A 17,807-nucleotide genomic window follows, 5' to 3' on the forward strand; every position below is an offset into this window, starting at 1 on the left:
GGGAGTTTTAGCTAACGGTACTGGCAAAACCCATTTTATGCTTGAAATTAATTCAAAGAAAACTGGGTCCTCGCTGAATTACAGTGATTAAAAAAGATGGGAGAGGTTATATTTAAAATCTTCCCATAGGCCCTGGACTAAAGCTAGCTGCACTCTTTATTTGCTGTCTTTCATCCAGTTTAAACATAGCATTAACATCTCTATACTTTTGCATTATTCTGTTTAAAAAGTTTCTGTAAAGGAATAAAATACTGAAAGACCAAACTAACCAATGTGCATTTGATGAATGTGATCAAAATATTTTACCACTTGTATTTACAATAATGCAATGTAACTATTTCTAGCACCTTTTATTCCCATGTGTTCCCAATATTAAATCATTTCCAGTTTCTCCTTAACCGTCATACAATTTTGTGTGAATCAAAGCATTGCCAACCCACACGCTCCAGTGTAATTTTCATTCTGCAATGAATGTACTTCCAGGACATTGTCACAAATGGTCACCCTTACAACATCTCCAAAGTTCAGCCCCTACCACTTACAGCTGTGTCAATAACTTGGCACAAACCATATAATGTTATTTGGGGACTTCTTTCTAACCAAGGACAGTTTTTTTGTGAGTTTCTTAATGGGGTCAGAAACACATCGAACAAATAAGTGTTTTCCAGCTTGGGATGTCTGGACAATGTCAAGCACTCTTCTTCTGACACCACAGACACATATATTTTCTGGGATTCAAAATTCTACCCTCACCTTATATTGGAAATCTCAATGGGGTAGAAATACACCCCCCGAAAAAGTTAGTGTGTTGCTGTTGTTTTCTGACACAGGGTGAAGGTTCCAAGTTATAAGGAGCATGATGCAACCAATCTTACATACAATTGCTTGCATTTTTAATTTGCTTTAATTTGTTTAATCTATTCTGTTGTGATTTTAAATTTCTGTGTGCTTTGAATTATGGTTGTCATTTTTAAAATATTATTTTTATTCATTTTTAATAATATAAAAGTTTAACAATGTAGAACATTGTTCTACATATATATCTCAATCTAAAAAATATAAAAATACAAAAATACAGATTTCCACGGTTAAAACTGGACAAATCTCCCTCAGTTATAGATTTTAACTGTCCCAAAAATAATTAAGAAAGGGAGGCTTTTGCAGATCCCATACCCATCATGGCTCTTATATGGCTTTAGGGCAAGCTGTAAATTCCTCAGCTCTCAAGTCGCTTAACCCCCATCCGAGTTCCTAGGAGCTGACTGCTTCTTGGTCTCTTGACACAGAAAACAGCTTTTTCAAAGCACCAGAGATCTCTTGTTCACTCTTTTTTTCCAAAATGAATATGGGAACCAAGACTTATGTCTGGCTATTATCAATCACCATGTAATTATCCCTGCGGGCAGAATGCCAACAAAAGATGTTCAATCCTCTATTTCCTTCCCCATAACACATAAAAAGCTCTCCACAAACTTCCTAATATTTAGTTTGATAATAAGGAGAATTTTGCCAATAACTAAAAAAATTGCAAACTTCTTGAAGCGTATACTATGTAGGATGTTTTTGTGTTTGTTCTTGCATATACCGTATATTCTTAAAGAGAGAACATTAAAATAGCTACATATTCAATTTTAGTCATGCTGCAAAGAAAGAAAGAAAGAGAACAATTTAGCACTATCTTCACTCAAACATGCTTTGCTGTGGTCCCAGATCATTACCCTAAGTCAGCATGAAGATAGGCATCTAGATAATTCAGACTGAGGCTTCCACAATTTACAATTATGTCCCTCAACAACTGCCGAAAAATCCATACCATTAGGCTGCTTTGCAGCAATAGCAGTTCAGTACTACTCCCTACCTATCTTCCTGGTAACATGGCATGAATTGTCTGGAGTGCCAGTTTGATAACATCCACTGTTTACAAATAAACTCTCAAAGAAGTGATAACACGCCTAATTCCACAAAAAGAAAATGCAATAGAACTCACCGTGCTGTCATTTTCCTTTTCAGAATTTAAATTACCTCCACTGACCATCAAAGAAATGTCAGAGTTGCCATTGCAAAGGAGGTTCTCTGCTATTTGTACAGTGGGCTGCAGGAAAGTCAGCTCATTCCTCCTGGATTCTGAAGACAGACAGACCTGGTAGGAATAAGGCAAAGTTCCATCCTCATAATTGGGTGGGAATATGGCACCAGCCTTTGAATGGGGGTCAGGAATAAAGCACTGAAGGAAAGTAGGGTTCCTTGACCTTCGAAGCTTCATCAGAATGGTCAGTATCACCGTCACCAGGAACAGAAAGGACACCAAGGTCAAGGCCAATACCAAATAAAACTGTAGATCAGACTGATACTCTGAGTCATTTGGTTGGGAGTTCATTTCCGGAAGAGCCTCCTGGAAGTTCTCAGCAAACACCAGGCTCAAAGTTGTGGTGGCTGAGAGAGGAGGATGCCCATTGTCCTTCACCAGGATGACCAGCCTCTGCTTCACTGCATCTCTCTCAAGTAATGCTCGGACTGTTTGCACCTCTCCTGTGTGGGAGCCAATGCTGAAGAGTGAGGGCTCTGTGGCCTGCAGGAGATGGAAGGAGAGCCAGGCATTGTGTCCCGAATCAGAGTCCACCGCCACCACCTTCGTCACCAGATAACCAGACTCAGCTGACCGAGGCACCATCTCAAAGAAAGGTGAGCCCTCTGTTGGTTGTGAGGGGTACAGGATCTGCGGAGCGTTATCATTTCGATCCAAAACACATACTGTCACTGTGGCACTGCTATTGAGTGGTGGAGAACCTCCATCTTGGGCCTTCACTTGAATCTGAAACTCTCTGAATTGCTCATAGTCAAAGGAGCGTTGGGCATAGATGATCCCAGTCTCAGAGTTAATGGAGACATAGGAGGAAAGGGGCAGGTCCTTGATGTTGCTGTGAAGGATGGAGTAAGTGATTCTGGCATTGCGATCCAGATCTGGGTCAGAGGCCTTGACGTGGAAAATTGAAGCTCCAGATGGGTTGTTCTCTGGAACGTAGGCAGTGTAGGATGATTTTTCAAAGGCTGGTGGATTATCATTGATATCTGAGATCTGTATGGATATGGATTTGTGTGTGGAGAGTGGAGGGGTCCCTTTGTCTGTTGCTGTGATTGTAATATTATACTCGGGAGTCCTTTCTCTGTCAAGGGCACCATCTATGAGGAGCTTGAAATAATTGTCCGAAGATGAGACTATCAGGAAAGGTACAAGTTCCTTCAGGTGACAGGTGACTTCTCCATTATCCCCAGAATCCCTGTCCTGAACTTTAATGAGAGCAATCACAGCTCCAAATGTGACATCTTCTGGAACTGGGCTGGACACGGATGTAAGGATCACCTCTGGAGCATTGTCATTCTCATCAAGAACCTCAATCTCCACTTTGCAATGTGCCGCCAATCCTCCTCCATCACTTGCCTGAATTATCATCACATAATATTGACTTTCTTCAAAATCAACACTTTCTATAAGTGCAATGGTTCCATCTCTGGGATCCAGGTGAAACTTCTGCTTGGCTGTTTTCGGGATGTCACTGAAAGTGTAAGTGATCTCAGCATTTGACCCTTCATCACTGTCAGATGCTTTGACTTGAAACACAGAGGTTCCTTTGGGTGAACTCTCTTTCAGGCTCACTTTATAGATTGTCTGAGTGAAAACAGGGGCATTGTCATTAGCATCAATAACTGTTACCAATATTTTGGCTGTTCCAGTTTTTGAAGGTTCTCCACCATCCATGGCTGTAAGGATCATGTGGTGCATCTGTTCCTTTTCCCTGTCCAGTTGTTTCTGCAATATTAACTCTGCATATTTGCCACCATCATTGCCAGCTTGAATTTCTATTCTGAAATATGGAGTTGAGCTCAGCTGATAATTCTGGAGGGAGTTCATTCCGATATCATCATCTTCAGCATTTCCAAGAGCAAATCGAGTTCCTGGCAGAGTAGATTCACTAAATTTAAGCTCAATATTTTCATTTTGGAAATGTGGGGCATTATCATTGATGTCCTGGATAAAAATATTTACGTGGAAGATATTCAAAGGATTGTGTGCCACAACTTCTAATTTGAGGACACAAGTAGATGATTTACCACAAATGTCTTCCCGGTCTATCCTCTCATTCACATACAGATTCCCATTTTGTTCATTCAAATCAAAGAAATGCTTTTCTGAAGAAATACCAAGCTTGCGCTTTGACAGCTCTCTGGGATCCAACCCCAAGTCTTTAGCAAGGTTGCCCACAAAGGAGCCCTGCTCTGCTTCCTCTGGAACTGAATACTGAACCTTCTCAGACCCCACCTGGCAGCAGAACACAGACCAGAATATGAACAGAAACAGTACTTGCCTCTTGGTGATCTCCCTTGTTCTCTCTGCCTGCTTTACTTCCATCACATCCATTGCATTTCCTGATTTTTTCCTTCTTTCAGTATAGTTTGCAAGACTCCCAGTACACTAATGTGAGATAGTACCAATACTGTTCTTTTGAGCTGATTCTTGGGAAACTGAGAGCTTTCCTTTCTTGCGCAGCTTTTAAAATAAAAGCTTTTTCTTTCTGCTCAGCTGAAGTGTTAAGAGAGAGAGAGACTGCTCCAAGAGTCTCAGAAATGCTGAGCCATGGCTGCTCCCACGTTGTCCAACAGTGACACTCTGAGTCCACATGGGGAACTGTATTTGCCTTTCAATAATGGTACATAGTATATAATTTCTAATGTAGAGAAATGCTTTTAATTTACCCTTTACCATTGTTTTCAAGTTGTACTCCCCTCCATGGATTATTGATGAGACCTTATAGTTATTCACTCCATTAAGAGCTCTTTTCAGTATGCGGGTCAATGAGACCAGAATTCCAAACTTCTTTCTTCCATGTTTAATGTGCATTAAAAAAAACCTAAATAATATTAGGAGATTATCACAAGTGAATTTTTAATACGTATTCCTGTCAGAGGTTCAGCTTGTGATAATTTTAGGTTGACCCACACAGTGATGTGTGCATTTAATTCATGTTATCAAGAGGATTTGCCACTTGTATTTACAATAAGGAAAAGCAACTTTTTTTAGCACTATTTTTGTCTGGTGTTCAAATACTGCAATCCCTAAATAAGTCCCACTTTCTCTTAAATATCAAACAATTTTGTGGCAATCCAAGCATCCTCCCAGCATACTTTGCATTGTCCAATTCACACATTAGTAGAACTTCAGGATAGTCCTTCAAGGACATTGCCAGATATGGTCACCCAAACAACTCCCCCAAATTTCAGCACGTTACCATTCATTGTTTCCTTACAGGAACAAAAAAACCCCACAGGCCTCATAAACTGCATCAATTTTTGCAATTGTAGGGTGTTTACAACTCCAGCAATGATAGCATTTTTTAAAATAGAAAAATGCCAGAAAAATTTCACCAAAGAATTCTGGAATCAAACCAGCTTACAGTTACATTACAAAGGAGTAAATAAACTTGCACTCACATTTCCATTGATGTACCCATTGTAGGAGTGTGGAATTACCTAGAAGAATACACCGTCCGCTGAAGCTGTTTTCATTCATTTTACAGAGAAGGCAACACATGACACCTTATCTGGGGTTCAAAATTCTACCTCTACCTTACACTAGAAATCTCAATAGAGTAGAAAATACAACCACCCAAACCATTTGTTTGTTGCTGCTGTAGTTCAGTAGCGGGTGAAGGTTGCAAGTTACAAAGGAGCATTATGCAACCAATCTTACAATACAATTGCTTGTAAATATATTTCCAGAGTCCCCTCACCATTGAATCTTCTCATTTTATCATACTAAAATATACAAACAGCCAAAATATCTCAGCCAATAAAAAAGTAAATTCATTATTACTTTTCTTAAAAAAATAAGTCTTGTGGCAATGAGAATCTCAGTATCAGCTTATTGGTGAGTAGTTGGGTATGTAGTGGAAAGAGGTTATTGGTTGAAAGATGGGAATGAGAACTTGTCATAGGATACTATGCCCTAGTTTTCATTGAGGCGGCATGACTAAAACTTATCAGTGCCAAGGCAGGTGAGGGCTCACATTTATATACTTATTTATTGATAGAGGTTTTTTAAACCACCCACTATTTGTAAGTGTAGTAAAAATATGAAATAAAAGCCAAATACAACACACAAAGCTAAAAGAATTTAGAATCAATCTCACAGGAACTCACCTACTGTACATGAAAATAGGATGAGCCTAGCCTTCTCCCTATCTCCTTTACATGATAGTTTCAATATGTAGTGAACTATGATTTTTTATAGTTGTGCACAAGGTTTTGTGAGCCTCCACCAGCAGTCCAAAGTAAGAGACAAAGACAGATCATCTGATGCATCAAGATGAAGATTTGTTGAAAGAAGATACTTCACAGAAGGATCACATATAAAGTACAGTGGTGCCCCGCAAGACGAAATTAATTCGTTCCACGAGTCTCTTCGTCTAGCGGTTTTTTCATCTTGCGAAGCAACCCTATTAGCGGCTTAGCGGATTAGCGCTATTAGCAGTTTAGCAGCTATTAGTGGCTATTAGCGGCTTAAGGGATTAGCGGATTAGCTGCTAAAAGGCTATTAGCGGTTTAGCGGCTTAGAAAAGGGGGTGGGGAGCGAAAAAAAATCTCAAAACTCGCAAGACATTTTCGTCTTGCGAAGCAAGCCGATAGGGAAATTCGTCCTGCGAAGCGCATTGAAAAACGGAAAACCCTTTCGTCTAGCGGGTTTTCTGTCTTGCGAGGCATTCGTCTTGCGGGGCACCACTGTAATAACTAAAAGAAGGGGGAGCTGAAAGTAATAGAAAGAAGACTGACATAGTTCTGAATATAATGAGAAAGCAGAGGCAGACGGGAAATATAGTCTAATATTAAGAAAACAAAAAATCATGTTAATCTAAAATTGTTTGCTCACCTGGACTACAGTTAAGGCTTCATTGTTCAAGTTTAAATCTTCACCAGGTAGGATTGGATCCTTTGCTTCACAAGCTTCTTTATTGCTCAGAGTATTGGAATAATTTGCCTTTCTAGAGTCTGTAGTGAGAGAAACCTCCTGGCAGTAGGAGTGCAGAAATGCTCGGACTCCATCAATCCCCACAAACTGTGAGATTGGAGCGCCACTGAAATTCACACTCCCTGACTCAAGCAGCTGAGAATTTCTCCACCTGTGCAACTTGATGGCAAGTAAGACAAGGAGGAAGATAAAAAACAAGCAGGAGACAAAAGCCACTGCAAGGACCAGGTAGAAGGTGAGGTCAGACGGAGGCTCTACAGGAACTGAGATGCTGCTCAAGTCTGAGAGAATTGCAGGGATGGCGTCAGGCAGCACCACGGTCAGAGTGGCTGAAGCAGAGAGAGGTGGTTGCCCATTGTCCTTCACTAAAACCACCAGGCTTTGCTTGAGGGCATCTTTCTCCAGAAAGAAGCGGGCCGTCCTGATCTCTCCCGTGTGGAGCCCCAGAGTGAAGAGCCCTGGCTCGGTGGCCTTGATGAGCTGGTAGGAGAGCCAGGCATTCTGGCCAGAGTCCGCATCCACAGCCACCACCTTAGTGACCAGGTAGCCTGGCTCTGAGGAGCGAGGGGCCAGCTCTATCCCTGTGGAGCCATCGGTGGGAGGGGAGGGGTACAGGATTTGGGGAGCATTGTCATTCTGGTCCAGGATGAAGAGAGTCACTGAGACGTTGGAGCTGAGTGGTGGAGAACCTCCATCCTGAGCCTTTACACGGAACCGAATGTCTCGAAACTCTTCATAATCAAAGGAGGTCAGAGCATATATAACCCCCGTCTCAGAGTTAATGGAGAGGTAGGAGGAGAGGCGGGAGTCACTTCCTTGGTCATCAGTGATGGAATATGTTATTCTGGCATTTTCTTCCCAGTCAAGATCATTTGCTCTTAAGGAAGAGACCATGGCTCCTCTTTGGTTATTCTCAACAAAATAGAAAGTATAGTCTGTTTTTTCAAAGAGGGGTGGGTTGTCATTTGTGTCTAAAACATGGAGTGTGATAACTGTCACTGTAGAAAGAGGGGGGACTCCATGGTCAGTAGCAGTGACAGTAATATTGAAGACTGACACCTGTTCCCTGTCAAGGGCACCATCAGTCACCAAACTGTAAAAGTTATCCATGGACTTCTTTAGCTGGAAAGGGAGATTGCTAGGGATTGAACATGTGATTTCCCCATTGATTCCTGAATCTCGGTCTTGGACATTTAAAATGGCAATTACCGTTTGGGATGGTGAACTTTCAAGTATGGTGTTGGTGGCAAAGTTAACTGATAATTCAGGTGCATTGTCATTCAGATCCGTAACAGATATCACAACTTTTGATCTGTCACTGAGGCCTCCTCCATCTTTGGCTTGTATCTCAAATGCATATAAAGATGATTCCTCATAATCAAGATTCCCAATAAGGATGATTTCACCTCTTGTAGAATTTAACAGAAATATTTGGGAGTCTCTCTTTGTGATTTGTTGGAAAGAGTATTTCATGTCTCCATAGATTCCTTCATCCATATCAGTCGCTCTCGCTGTCAAAACTGTGGACCACTTGGGGATATTCTCACTGACACTCACTTCATAGAGAGGTTGGCTGAAAACTGGTGCATTGTCATTTGTATCAAGGACAACGATTTGAATTTGTAATGTGCCAGACCTGATGGGATCACCTCCATCAGTAGCTATGAGGAGCAGATCGTAAGCTGATTGTTCCTCTCTGTCCAGTGACTTTTCCAACACAAGTTCAGCAAGTCTGACACCATTTTCTTCTGTTTCCACATGCAAAGCAAAATGACTACTGCCTGTGAGTTGGTAGCTCTGCACTGAATTTATCCCCCAATCTGGATCTTGAGCTTTGGGAAGAGGAATTCGGAATCCAGGTATAGATGCCTCACTGATTTCCAGCTCCTGTTCCCATAGAGGGAAGTGGGGAGCATTATCATTTATATCTGTAATTTCCACTTCAATTCCATAAAGCTTCAATTTGCTTTCAACAAGAACCTGAAACTTCAACATACATTTCTCTGCTTCTCCACAAATTTCCTCTCTATCTATTCTCTCAGATATCTGCAAATGGCCATTGTTGGCATTCAAAGAAAAGTACTGAATCATACCTACAGGGTAAACAATGCGGAGTCCATGGTCTGGGAGCTGCTTGCCATCCATTCCCAGGTCCTTTGCAACATTCCCCACGGAAGAGCCTTTGTGCATCTCTTCTGGAATGGAGTAGTGGATCTGCCCAGAAACTGCCTTCCAAGAAAACATCATGAAAAGGCACTGGAAGATTCCCTTTCTGCAATTCCACAGCCTCTGAGTTCCTTCCATCCTTGCAGCAGGTTAAAGGCTCTTATGTTCTGATTCAAATGATGCTGTATCCAATTTTTTTCTAATGAAAATGCACTTCCATTTCTTCTTTGCACTGACAAGCAGCTTGTTCCTTCAGATATTTTGTGTTTGTGTTTAACAGAAAGGCAACTTCAATTGGGCAGGATTTCACATTTCTGCTCCGTTCTGGTGAACAGTGACACCCAGAGGATCAAGCCCAAACTGCAAAAACCTCACTTTTGAAAATTAAATAAACACCATTTCACTGTACTACTGCTATTATATGCAGCTATAGCTAGGATAACTTTACTCTTTCCCCTTAGAATTTACCCACTAAGGCTAAATAAGAGTGAAGACTTTTGTTGCTGTATTTGAAAAGCAGCAGGAAAGACAAGTGTGTTCAGGGTTCCTGCCCTACCCCATTACTGGAAATTCTGGAATAAATGTTATGGATCTTTCTCAGCAATGTTTTCTGCTCGCATTTCTAAGGGAATATTCAATAGATTTTTTTCTTGATTGAGAAACAACACTAGTAAACCACCAGTACATCCTTACTACCTCTGGCACTTCACTCCTCTCCTTAATTTATTGCTCACATTGTGCCTAGAAGACAATAAAGCCAAGACGAATCCTATTAAAGCCAATTATTATTACTACACCACTTCACATTACAGAGATAAAAAGAAGCAGGAAGAGATTGGTGGCACATGCAATGGGGTGGAGTTGTGGAGGCACCCTCAAACACTAGTGTTGTTGCTGGGGCTTACCTGGTCAGGGCTGGGCTGACACAACTGTGTGGTTGGGGCTGTGCAGGTGCACCAGCAGCAGTGCTAGATGTTCCCACAGTTAAAAGCACATGACTCCAGCCTCACTGCTGCCCCATCCAGGTAGGCAAAAGTGTGTGGGGGTGGTGGGGTGAATTCACCAGCTGTCCATCACCATGCATGTCACTACTGCAGGTGGGTAACTTTCAATGGCAGCTTATGAGCTTATGTGTGACAATCAGTTGTCAAGCTCAGAATAAGCATTATTAAAAACTAGCATGTGACGACCTGTTAAACAGTAGAGGTAGATGCTTTTCAGTCATCTCTCTTGGAGACCTTGATGCTCTTCTGCTTCTTGTTGCACAAAATCAGCAGGACTCCTAAAACTGCTATACTGAATTTGCTGAATGTTTTCCCCCAGAAGACAGAAAATCAAGCATCCGATCCACTAAGCAATGCCATAAAAGTTTCTTTCAAAATTAGTTTTCATCTCTCGCTACAGAATATGCACTGGCAACAAACTTTCTGACACATTAGGCACGATCCAGCATTAATGTATATGAAGCAGCAAATACAGGGGTATGCCGCTTGTATGTCCTTGCCAGATTGCCTTTCCATGGGAAAACATTCCCAGCCAAAGAGGTGAGAGGTCATCTAACATTGTTATGACTCAATAGTCATTTGTCACCTATATTACTACAGCATGGAAGCATGACTAGAGATGGTATAGGTAGAAATACTAGCCACATGCACACTCACCTACATACATACTGTTGACCACAACTGTTCCAACTGGTCATAATTTCTAATCATACATTACAAATGCTCTTAGCTGTTTTGACTGTTAAGGAAAGGACGAAAGAGATTTTGGGTTCATGATGCACACATATTTGGGTTGGCATATAGGTCAATACAGGGACCACTGTTTTTCCCCATTGCTCATTGCCTGTGTTTTGTCTTTCTAGTATATGGTTTTTGGAGGTGGGGAATTGATGGATTTTATATATTTATTTATTTAAAATAATTATATAGTCCCTGTCCCACACTCAAAGAATATCTAGGTTGTGTATAATATTAATTGCAATAATATGCATAATAAAATACAGTATATAATACTGTTGTCAGCAACTTAGTGGAGTTGAACATCGATTGCCAGCAAATACTTGGTCACATAGATACGTCTTTAAATGTTGATGAAAACACTGCACTGTACATTACTATTGAATTCAAAAGGGCCGACTATTCCACCACAGAGAATGCCATCTTCATGGTTGCCAGAACATGTACTGATGCAGGTAATGAGACCACCGGGAATGTCTCCACTGAAGATCTTGGTGAACAGATGAAATGATATGAGAACAATCATTATCTTGAACAATCGAGCTAAGTTTTTTTTAGAAAGGATGAGGTAACATGTTGTAGAATTTAGGAGTGCTTCATTAATTTGATATATATTGGGACAGTTTTCTTTGGGAAGTTGTGGACTCTCCATCCTTGGAGGTTTTTTTAGCAGAGGTTGTATGGCCATCTGCCATGGATGCTCTAGCTGAGATTCCTGCATTGCAGGTCGCTGGACCAGATGACCCTTGGGTCCCTTGCAACTCTATAATTCCATGAGAGACAGACTACTTGCTCCACTCATTGATCACATACAGGCTGTGCATGAGCTCTTTTCATTCTGCAACCAGCATGCAGTCAAGGATCTGAGGGGTGCTTGTACAATTGACAGCGTCCACCAATACTTCACCATATCATACATTGTGCTTTTCCAATCAGACCCAACTGTGTATGAGTTTTAATTTGTTTTAATCTATTCTGTTGTGTTTTAAACTTTCTGTGTGCTTTAAATTATGGTTGTCATTTTTAAATATTATTTTTATTCATTTTAATAATATAACACTTTAAAAATGTAGAACATTTATATGCTCTCAATCTGAAAAATACAAATATACAGATCTCCATTGTTAAAAGTGGACAAATGACCATCAGTTATAAAATATATCTGTCCCAAAAATAATTAGGAAAGGGAGACTTTTGCAGATCCCATACCCGTCACGGCTCTTACATGGCTCTGCGGCAAGATGTAAATTCCTCAGCTCTCAAGTCGCTTAACCCCCATCCGAGTTCCCAGGAGCTGACTGCTTCTTGGTCTCTTGACACAGAAAACAGTTTTTTCAAAGCACCAGAGATTAATCTCTTGTTCACACTTTTTCCCAAAATGAATATGGGAACCAAGACTTATGTCTGGCTATTATCAATCACCATGTAATTATATCTGTTGGCAGAAAGCCAACAAAATATGTTGATTCTGCTATTTCCTTCCCCACAGCACATAAAAACTTCCTAATATTTAGTTTAATAGTTTAATAATAAGGAGAATTTTGCCAATAACTAAAAAAATTGCAAACTTCTTGAAGAATATACTATGTAGGATGTTTTGGTGTTTGTTCTTCCATATATATTTTTAAAGAGAGAACATTAAAACAGCTACATATTCAATATTAGTTATGTTGCAAAAGAAAGAAAGAAAGAAAGAAAGAAAGAAAGAAAGAAAGAAAGAAAGAAGGAAGGAAGGACGGCCTCCACTCAAACATGCTATGCTGTGTATGAAGAATGGCAGACAAAATTAATGGAGTACGCAGAATTAGAAAAAAATGACGGGAAGGATTCGAAACCTGTGTTGCCAGAGACTCACAGAAGACTGGAAGAAATATAAAAGCTATTTGAAGAGCAACTGTAATAAACAAATTATGCTATACAAGAAGTTTTGTAAGGAGAAATATATGAAACATTGCAAAGTAGAGAAAGAATACAGATATTTTGAGAGTTAAATGTAATAGTGGAAGTAAGTGAATATTAAGTGAATAGATTGGAAAAGTTTCAGATGTGATTGATTGAAGTAAAAAAATGGTGTAAGAAATGAAAGTATGTTTAATTACTGTTAAAATGATATGTTGAAAAATTAATAAAGAATTATATTAAAAAAACAAACAAACATGCTATGCTGTGGTCCCAGCTCATCACCCTAAGTCAGCATGATGATAGGCATCTAGATAATTTTGACAGAGCCTCCTCCATACTGAAATGGTGCCCCTCAACAATTGCTGGAAAGGCCATTCTACTAACACAGTACTACTCCCTACCTACTTCCTTGGTGACATGGCCTAAATAGTCTAGGAAGCCACTTTGATAACATCCACTGTTAACAACTAAACTCTCAAACAAGTGATAACACACCTAAATCCCCCCCTCAAATAAAGCAATATAACTCACCGTGCTGTCATTTTCCTTTTCAGAATTTAAATTACCTCCACTGACCATCAAAGAAATGTCAGAGTTGCCATTGCAAAGGATGTTCTCTGCTATTTGGACAGTGGGCTGCAGGAAAGTCAGCTCATTCCTCCTGGATTCAGAAGACAGACAGACCTGGTAGGAATAAGGCAAAGTTCCATCCTCATAATTGGGTGGGAAGATGGCACCAGCCTTTGAATGGGGGCCAGGAATAAAGCACTGAAGGAAAGTGGGGTTCCTTGACCTTCGAAGCTTCATGAGAATGGTCAGAATCACCGTCACCAGGAACAGAAAGGACACCAAGGTCAAGGCCAATACCAAATAAAACTGTAGATCAGACTGATACTCTGAGTCATTTGGTTGGGAGTTCATTTCCGGAAGAGCCTCCTGGAAGTTCTCAGCAAACACCAGGCTCAAAGTTGTGGTGGCTGAGAGAGGAGGATGCCCATTGTCCTTCACCAGGATGACCAGCCTCTGCTTCACTGCATCTCTCTCAAGTAATGCTCGGACTGTTTGCACCTCTCCTGTGTGGGAGCCAATGCTGAAGAGTGAGGGCTCTGTGGCCTGCAGGAGATGGAAGGAGAGCCAGGCATTGTGTCCCGAATCAGAGTCCACGGCCACCACCTTTGTCACCAGATAACCCGACTCAGCTGACCGAGGCACCATCTCAAAGAAAGGTGAGCCCTCTGTTGATTGTGAGGGGTACAGGATCTGCGGAGCGTTATCATTTCGATCCAAAACACATACTGTCACTGTGGCACTGCTATTGAGTGGTGGAGAACCTCCATCTTGGGCCTTCAGTTGAATCTGAAACACCCTGAATTGCTCATAGTCAAAGGAGCGTTGGGCATAGATGATTCCAGTCTCAGAGTTAATGGAGACATAGGAGGAGAGAGGCAGGTCCTTGATGTTGCTGTGAAGGATGGAGTAAGTAATTCGGGCATTGCGATCCAGATCTGGGTCAGAGGCCTTGATGTGGAAAATTGAAGCTCCAGACGGGTTGTTCTCTGGAACGTAGGCAGTGTAGGAAGATTTTTCAAAGGCTGGTGGGTTATCATTGATATCTGAGATCTGTATTGATATGGTTTTGTGTGTGGAGAGTGGAGGTATGCCTTTGTCTGTGGCTGTGATTGTAATATTATACTCTGGAGTCCTTTCTCTGTCAAGGGCACCATCTATCAGGAGCTTGAAGTAATTATCTGAAGATGAGACTATCAGGAAAGGTACAAGTTCCTTCAGGTGACAGGTGACTTCTCCATTATTCCCAGAATCCCTGTCCTGAACTTTAATGAGAGCAATCACAGCTCCAGAAGTGACATCTTCTGGAACTGGGCTGGACACGGATGTAAGGATCACATCTGGAGCATTGTCATTCTCATCAAGAACCTCAACCTCCACTTTGCAATGTGCCGCCAATCCTCCTCCATCACTTGCCTGAATTATCATCACATAATACTGACTCTCTTCAAAATCAACACTTTCTATGAGTGCAATGGTTCCATCTCTGGGATCCAGATGAAATTTCTGCTCAGCTGTTTTTGATATGTCACTGAATGTATAAGTGATCTCAGCATATGACCCTTCATCACTGTCAGATGCTTTGACTTGAAGCACAGAGGTTCCTTTGGGTGCACTCTCCTTCAGACTCACTTTATATGTTGTCTGGGTGAAAACAGGGACATTGTCATTAATATCAATAACTGTTACCAATATTTTGGCTGTTCCGGTTTTTGGAGGTTCTCCACCATCCATGGCTGTAAGGACCATGTGATGCATCTGTTCCTTTTCCCTGTCCAGTTGTTTCTGCAATATTAATTCTGCATATTTGCCACCATCATTGCCAGCTTGAATTTCTAGTTTGAAATATGGAGTTGAGCTCAATTGATAATTCTGGAGGGAGTTCATTCCGATATCATCATCTTCAGCATTTCCAAGAGCAAATCGAGTTCCTGGCAGAGTAGATTCACTAAATTTAAGCTCAATATTTTCATTCCGGAAATGTGGGGCATTGTCATTAATGTCCTGGATAAAAATATTTACGTGGAAAATATTCAAAGGATTGTGTGCCACAACTTCTAATTTGAGGACACAAGTAGATGATTTACCACAAATGTCTTCCCGGTCTATCCTCCCATTCACATACAGGTTGCCATTTTGTTCATTCAAATCAAAGAAGTGCTTTTCTGATGAAATACCAAGCTTGCGCTTTGACAGCTCTCTGGGATCCAACCCCAGATCTTTAACAAGGTTCCCCACAAAGGAGCCCTGCTCTGCTTCCTCTGGAACTGAATACTGAACCTTCTCAGACCCCACCTGGTAGCAGAACACAGACCAGAATATGAACAGAAACAGTACTTGCCTCTTGGTGATCTCCCTTGTTCTCTCTGCCTGCTTTACTTCCATCACATCCATTGCATTTCCTGATTTCTTCCTTCTTTCAGTATAGTTTGCAAGACTCCCAGTACACTAATGTGAGATAGTACCAATAACGTTCTTTTGAGCTGATTCTTGGGAAACTGAGAGCTTTCCTTCTTGCGCAGCTTTTAAAATAAAAGCTTTTCCTTTCTGCTCAGCTGAAGAAAGAGAGACTGCTCCAAGAGCCTCACAAATGCTGAGCCATGGCTGCTCCCACGTTGTCCAACAGTGACACTCTGAGTCCACATGGGGAACTGTATTTGCCATTTCAATAATGGTACATAGTATATAATTTCTAATGTAGAGAACTGCTTTTAATTTATCCCTTTACCATTGTTTTCAAGTTGTACCCCCCTCAATGGATTATTGATGATACCTTATAGTTATTCACTCCATTAAGAACTCTTTTCAGTATGCAGGGCAATGAGACCAGAGTTCCAAATTTCTTTCTTCCATGTTTAATGTGCATTTAAAAAATCTAAATAATATTAGGAAATTATCACAAGTGAATTTTTAATATGTATTCCTGTCAGAGGTTCAGCTTGTGATAATTTTAGGTTGACCCACATAGTGATTGTGTTTTCAGCCAGTACATTTAAACAAAATGTATTTGTGAACAGGAAAATAGGGATGGGCCTTAAACGTCAAACAATTTTTGGAAATCCAAGCATCCTCCCAGCATACTTTTCATTGTCCAATTCACAAATTAGTAGAACTACAGGATAGTCCTTCTAGGACATTGTCAGAAATGGTCACCCAAACAACTTCCCCAAATTTCAGCAAGTTACCATTCATTGTTTTCCTTACGGGAACAAACAAAAAACAAAAAAAACCCCACATGCCTCATAAAATGTCCCCCAAATGCATCAATTCTTGCCACTGTAGTGTGTTTACAACACCAACCATGACAACATATTTTAAATAGAAAAATATAAGCCACATGTCACCAAACGGCACTGGAATCAAAACAGCTTACAGTCATGTGACAGAGGAGTAAATAAACTTGCAGTCACATTTCCAGTGATGCACCCATTGTAGCAGTGTGGAACTACCTAGAAGAACACACCTTCGGCTGAAACTGTTTTCATTCATATTACAGGGAGAAGGGAACACACAACACCTTCTCCGGGGTTCAAAATTCTACGCATACCTTACACTGGAAATCTCATTAAAGTAGAAAATACCCCCCCCCCCAAAGCCATTTGTGTGTTTGCTGTAGTTCAATAATGGGTGAAGGTTGCAAGTTACAACGAGCATTATGCAACCAATCTTACACTACAATTGCTTGTAAGTTTCTTCCCAGAGTCCCCTCACCATTAAATCTCCTCATTTTATCATGCTAAAATATAACAACAGCCAAAATAACTCAGCCAATAAAAGGGTTAAGTAAATTCATTATTACTTTTTAAAACAGAAATCTTGTAGCAATGAGAATCTCATTATCAGCTTATTGGTGGTCAGCAGGGTGCGTAGTGGAAAGAAGTTATTGGTTGAAAGTTGGGAATGAGCACTTGTCATAGGATACTAGGCCCTAGTTTTCATTGAGGCGGCATAACTACAACATACCAGTACCAAGGCAGGTGAGGGCTCACATTTATATACTTATTTATTGATAGAGGTTTTTTAAACCACCCACTATTTGGAAGTGTAATAAAAATATGAAATAAAAGCCAAATACAACATACAAAGCTAAAACAATTTAGAATCAATCTCACAGGATCTCACCTACTGCACATGAAAATAGGATGAGCCTAGCCTTCTCCCTATCTCCATTACATGATAGTTTCAATATGTAGTGAACTATGTGTTTTTATAGATGTGCACAAGGTTTTGTGAGCCTCCACCAGCAGTCCAAAGTAAGCGAAAAAGACTGATCATCGGATGCATCAAGATAAAGATTTGTTGTAAGAAGATACTTCACAGAAGGATCACATATAAAGTAATAACTAAAAGAAGGCGGAGCTGAAAGTAATAGAAAGAAGACTGACATAGTTCTGAATATAATGAGAAAG

At 40.6% G+C, this 17,807-nt stretch overlaps 1 protein-coding gene across 1 annotated transcript; it reads right to left on the reverse strand.

The window, feature by feature from the left end:
- Positions 1 to 1,631: 1,631 nt before the first annotated feature.
- LOC310682079 (uncharacterized protein) lies at positions 1,632 to 15,896 on the reverse strand (the record flags this gene model as incomplete). The annotated part of the gene is made up of 4 exons (XM_083450321.1): positions 13,345 to 15,896; positions 6,923 to 9,337; positions 1,988 to 4,318; positions 1,632 to 1,640 (listed from the first exon to the last, which is right to left on the reverse strand). Exons 1-4 carry the CDS (start codon positions 15,790 to 15,792, stop codon positions 1,632 to 1,634), a joined length of 7,203 nt encoding a protein of 2,400 aa, XP_083306447.1. The 5' UTR covers positions 15,793 to 15,896.
- Between the last annotated feature and the right edge of the window lie 1,911 nt (positions 15,897 to 17,807).

The sequence above is a fragment of the Podarcis tiliguerta genome (assembly GCF_965153285.1).
Source record: "Podarcis tiliguerta genome assembly, chromosome: 7".
NCBI classification, from domain to species: Eukaryota; Metazoa; Chordata; class Lepidosauria; order Squamata; family Lacertidae; genus Podarcis; species Podarcis tiliguerta.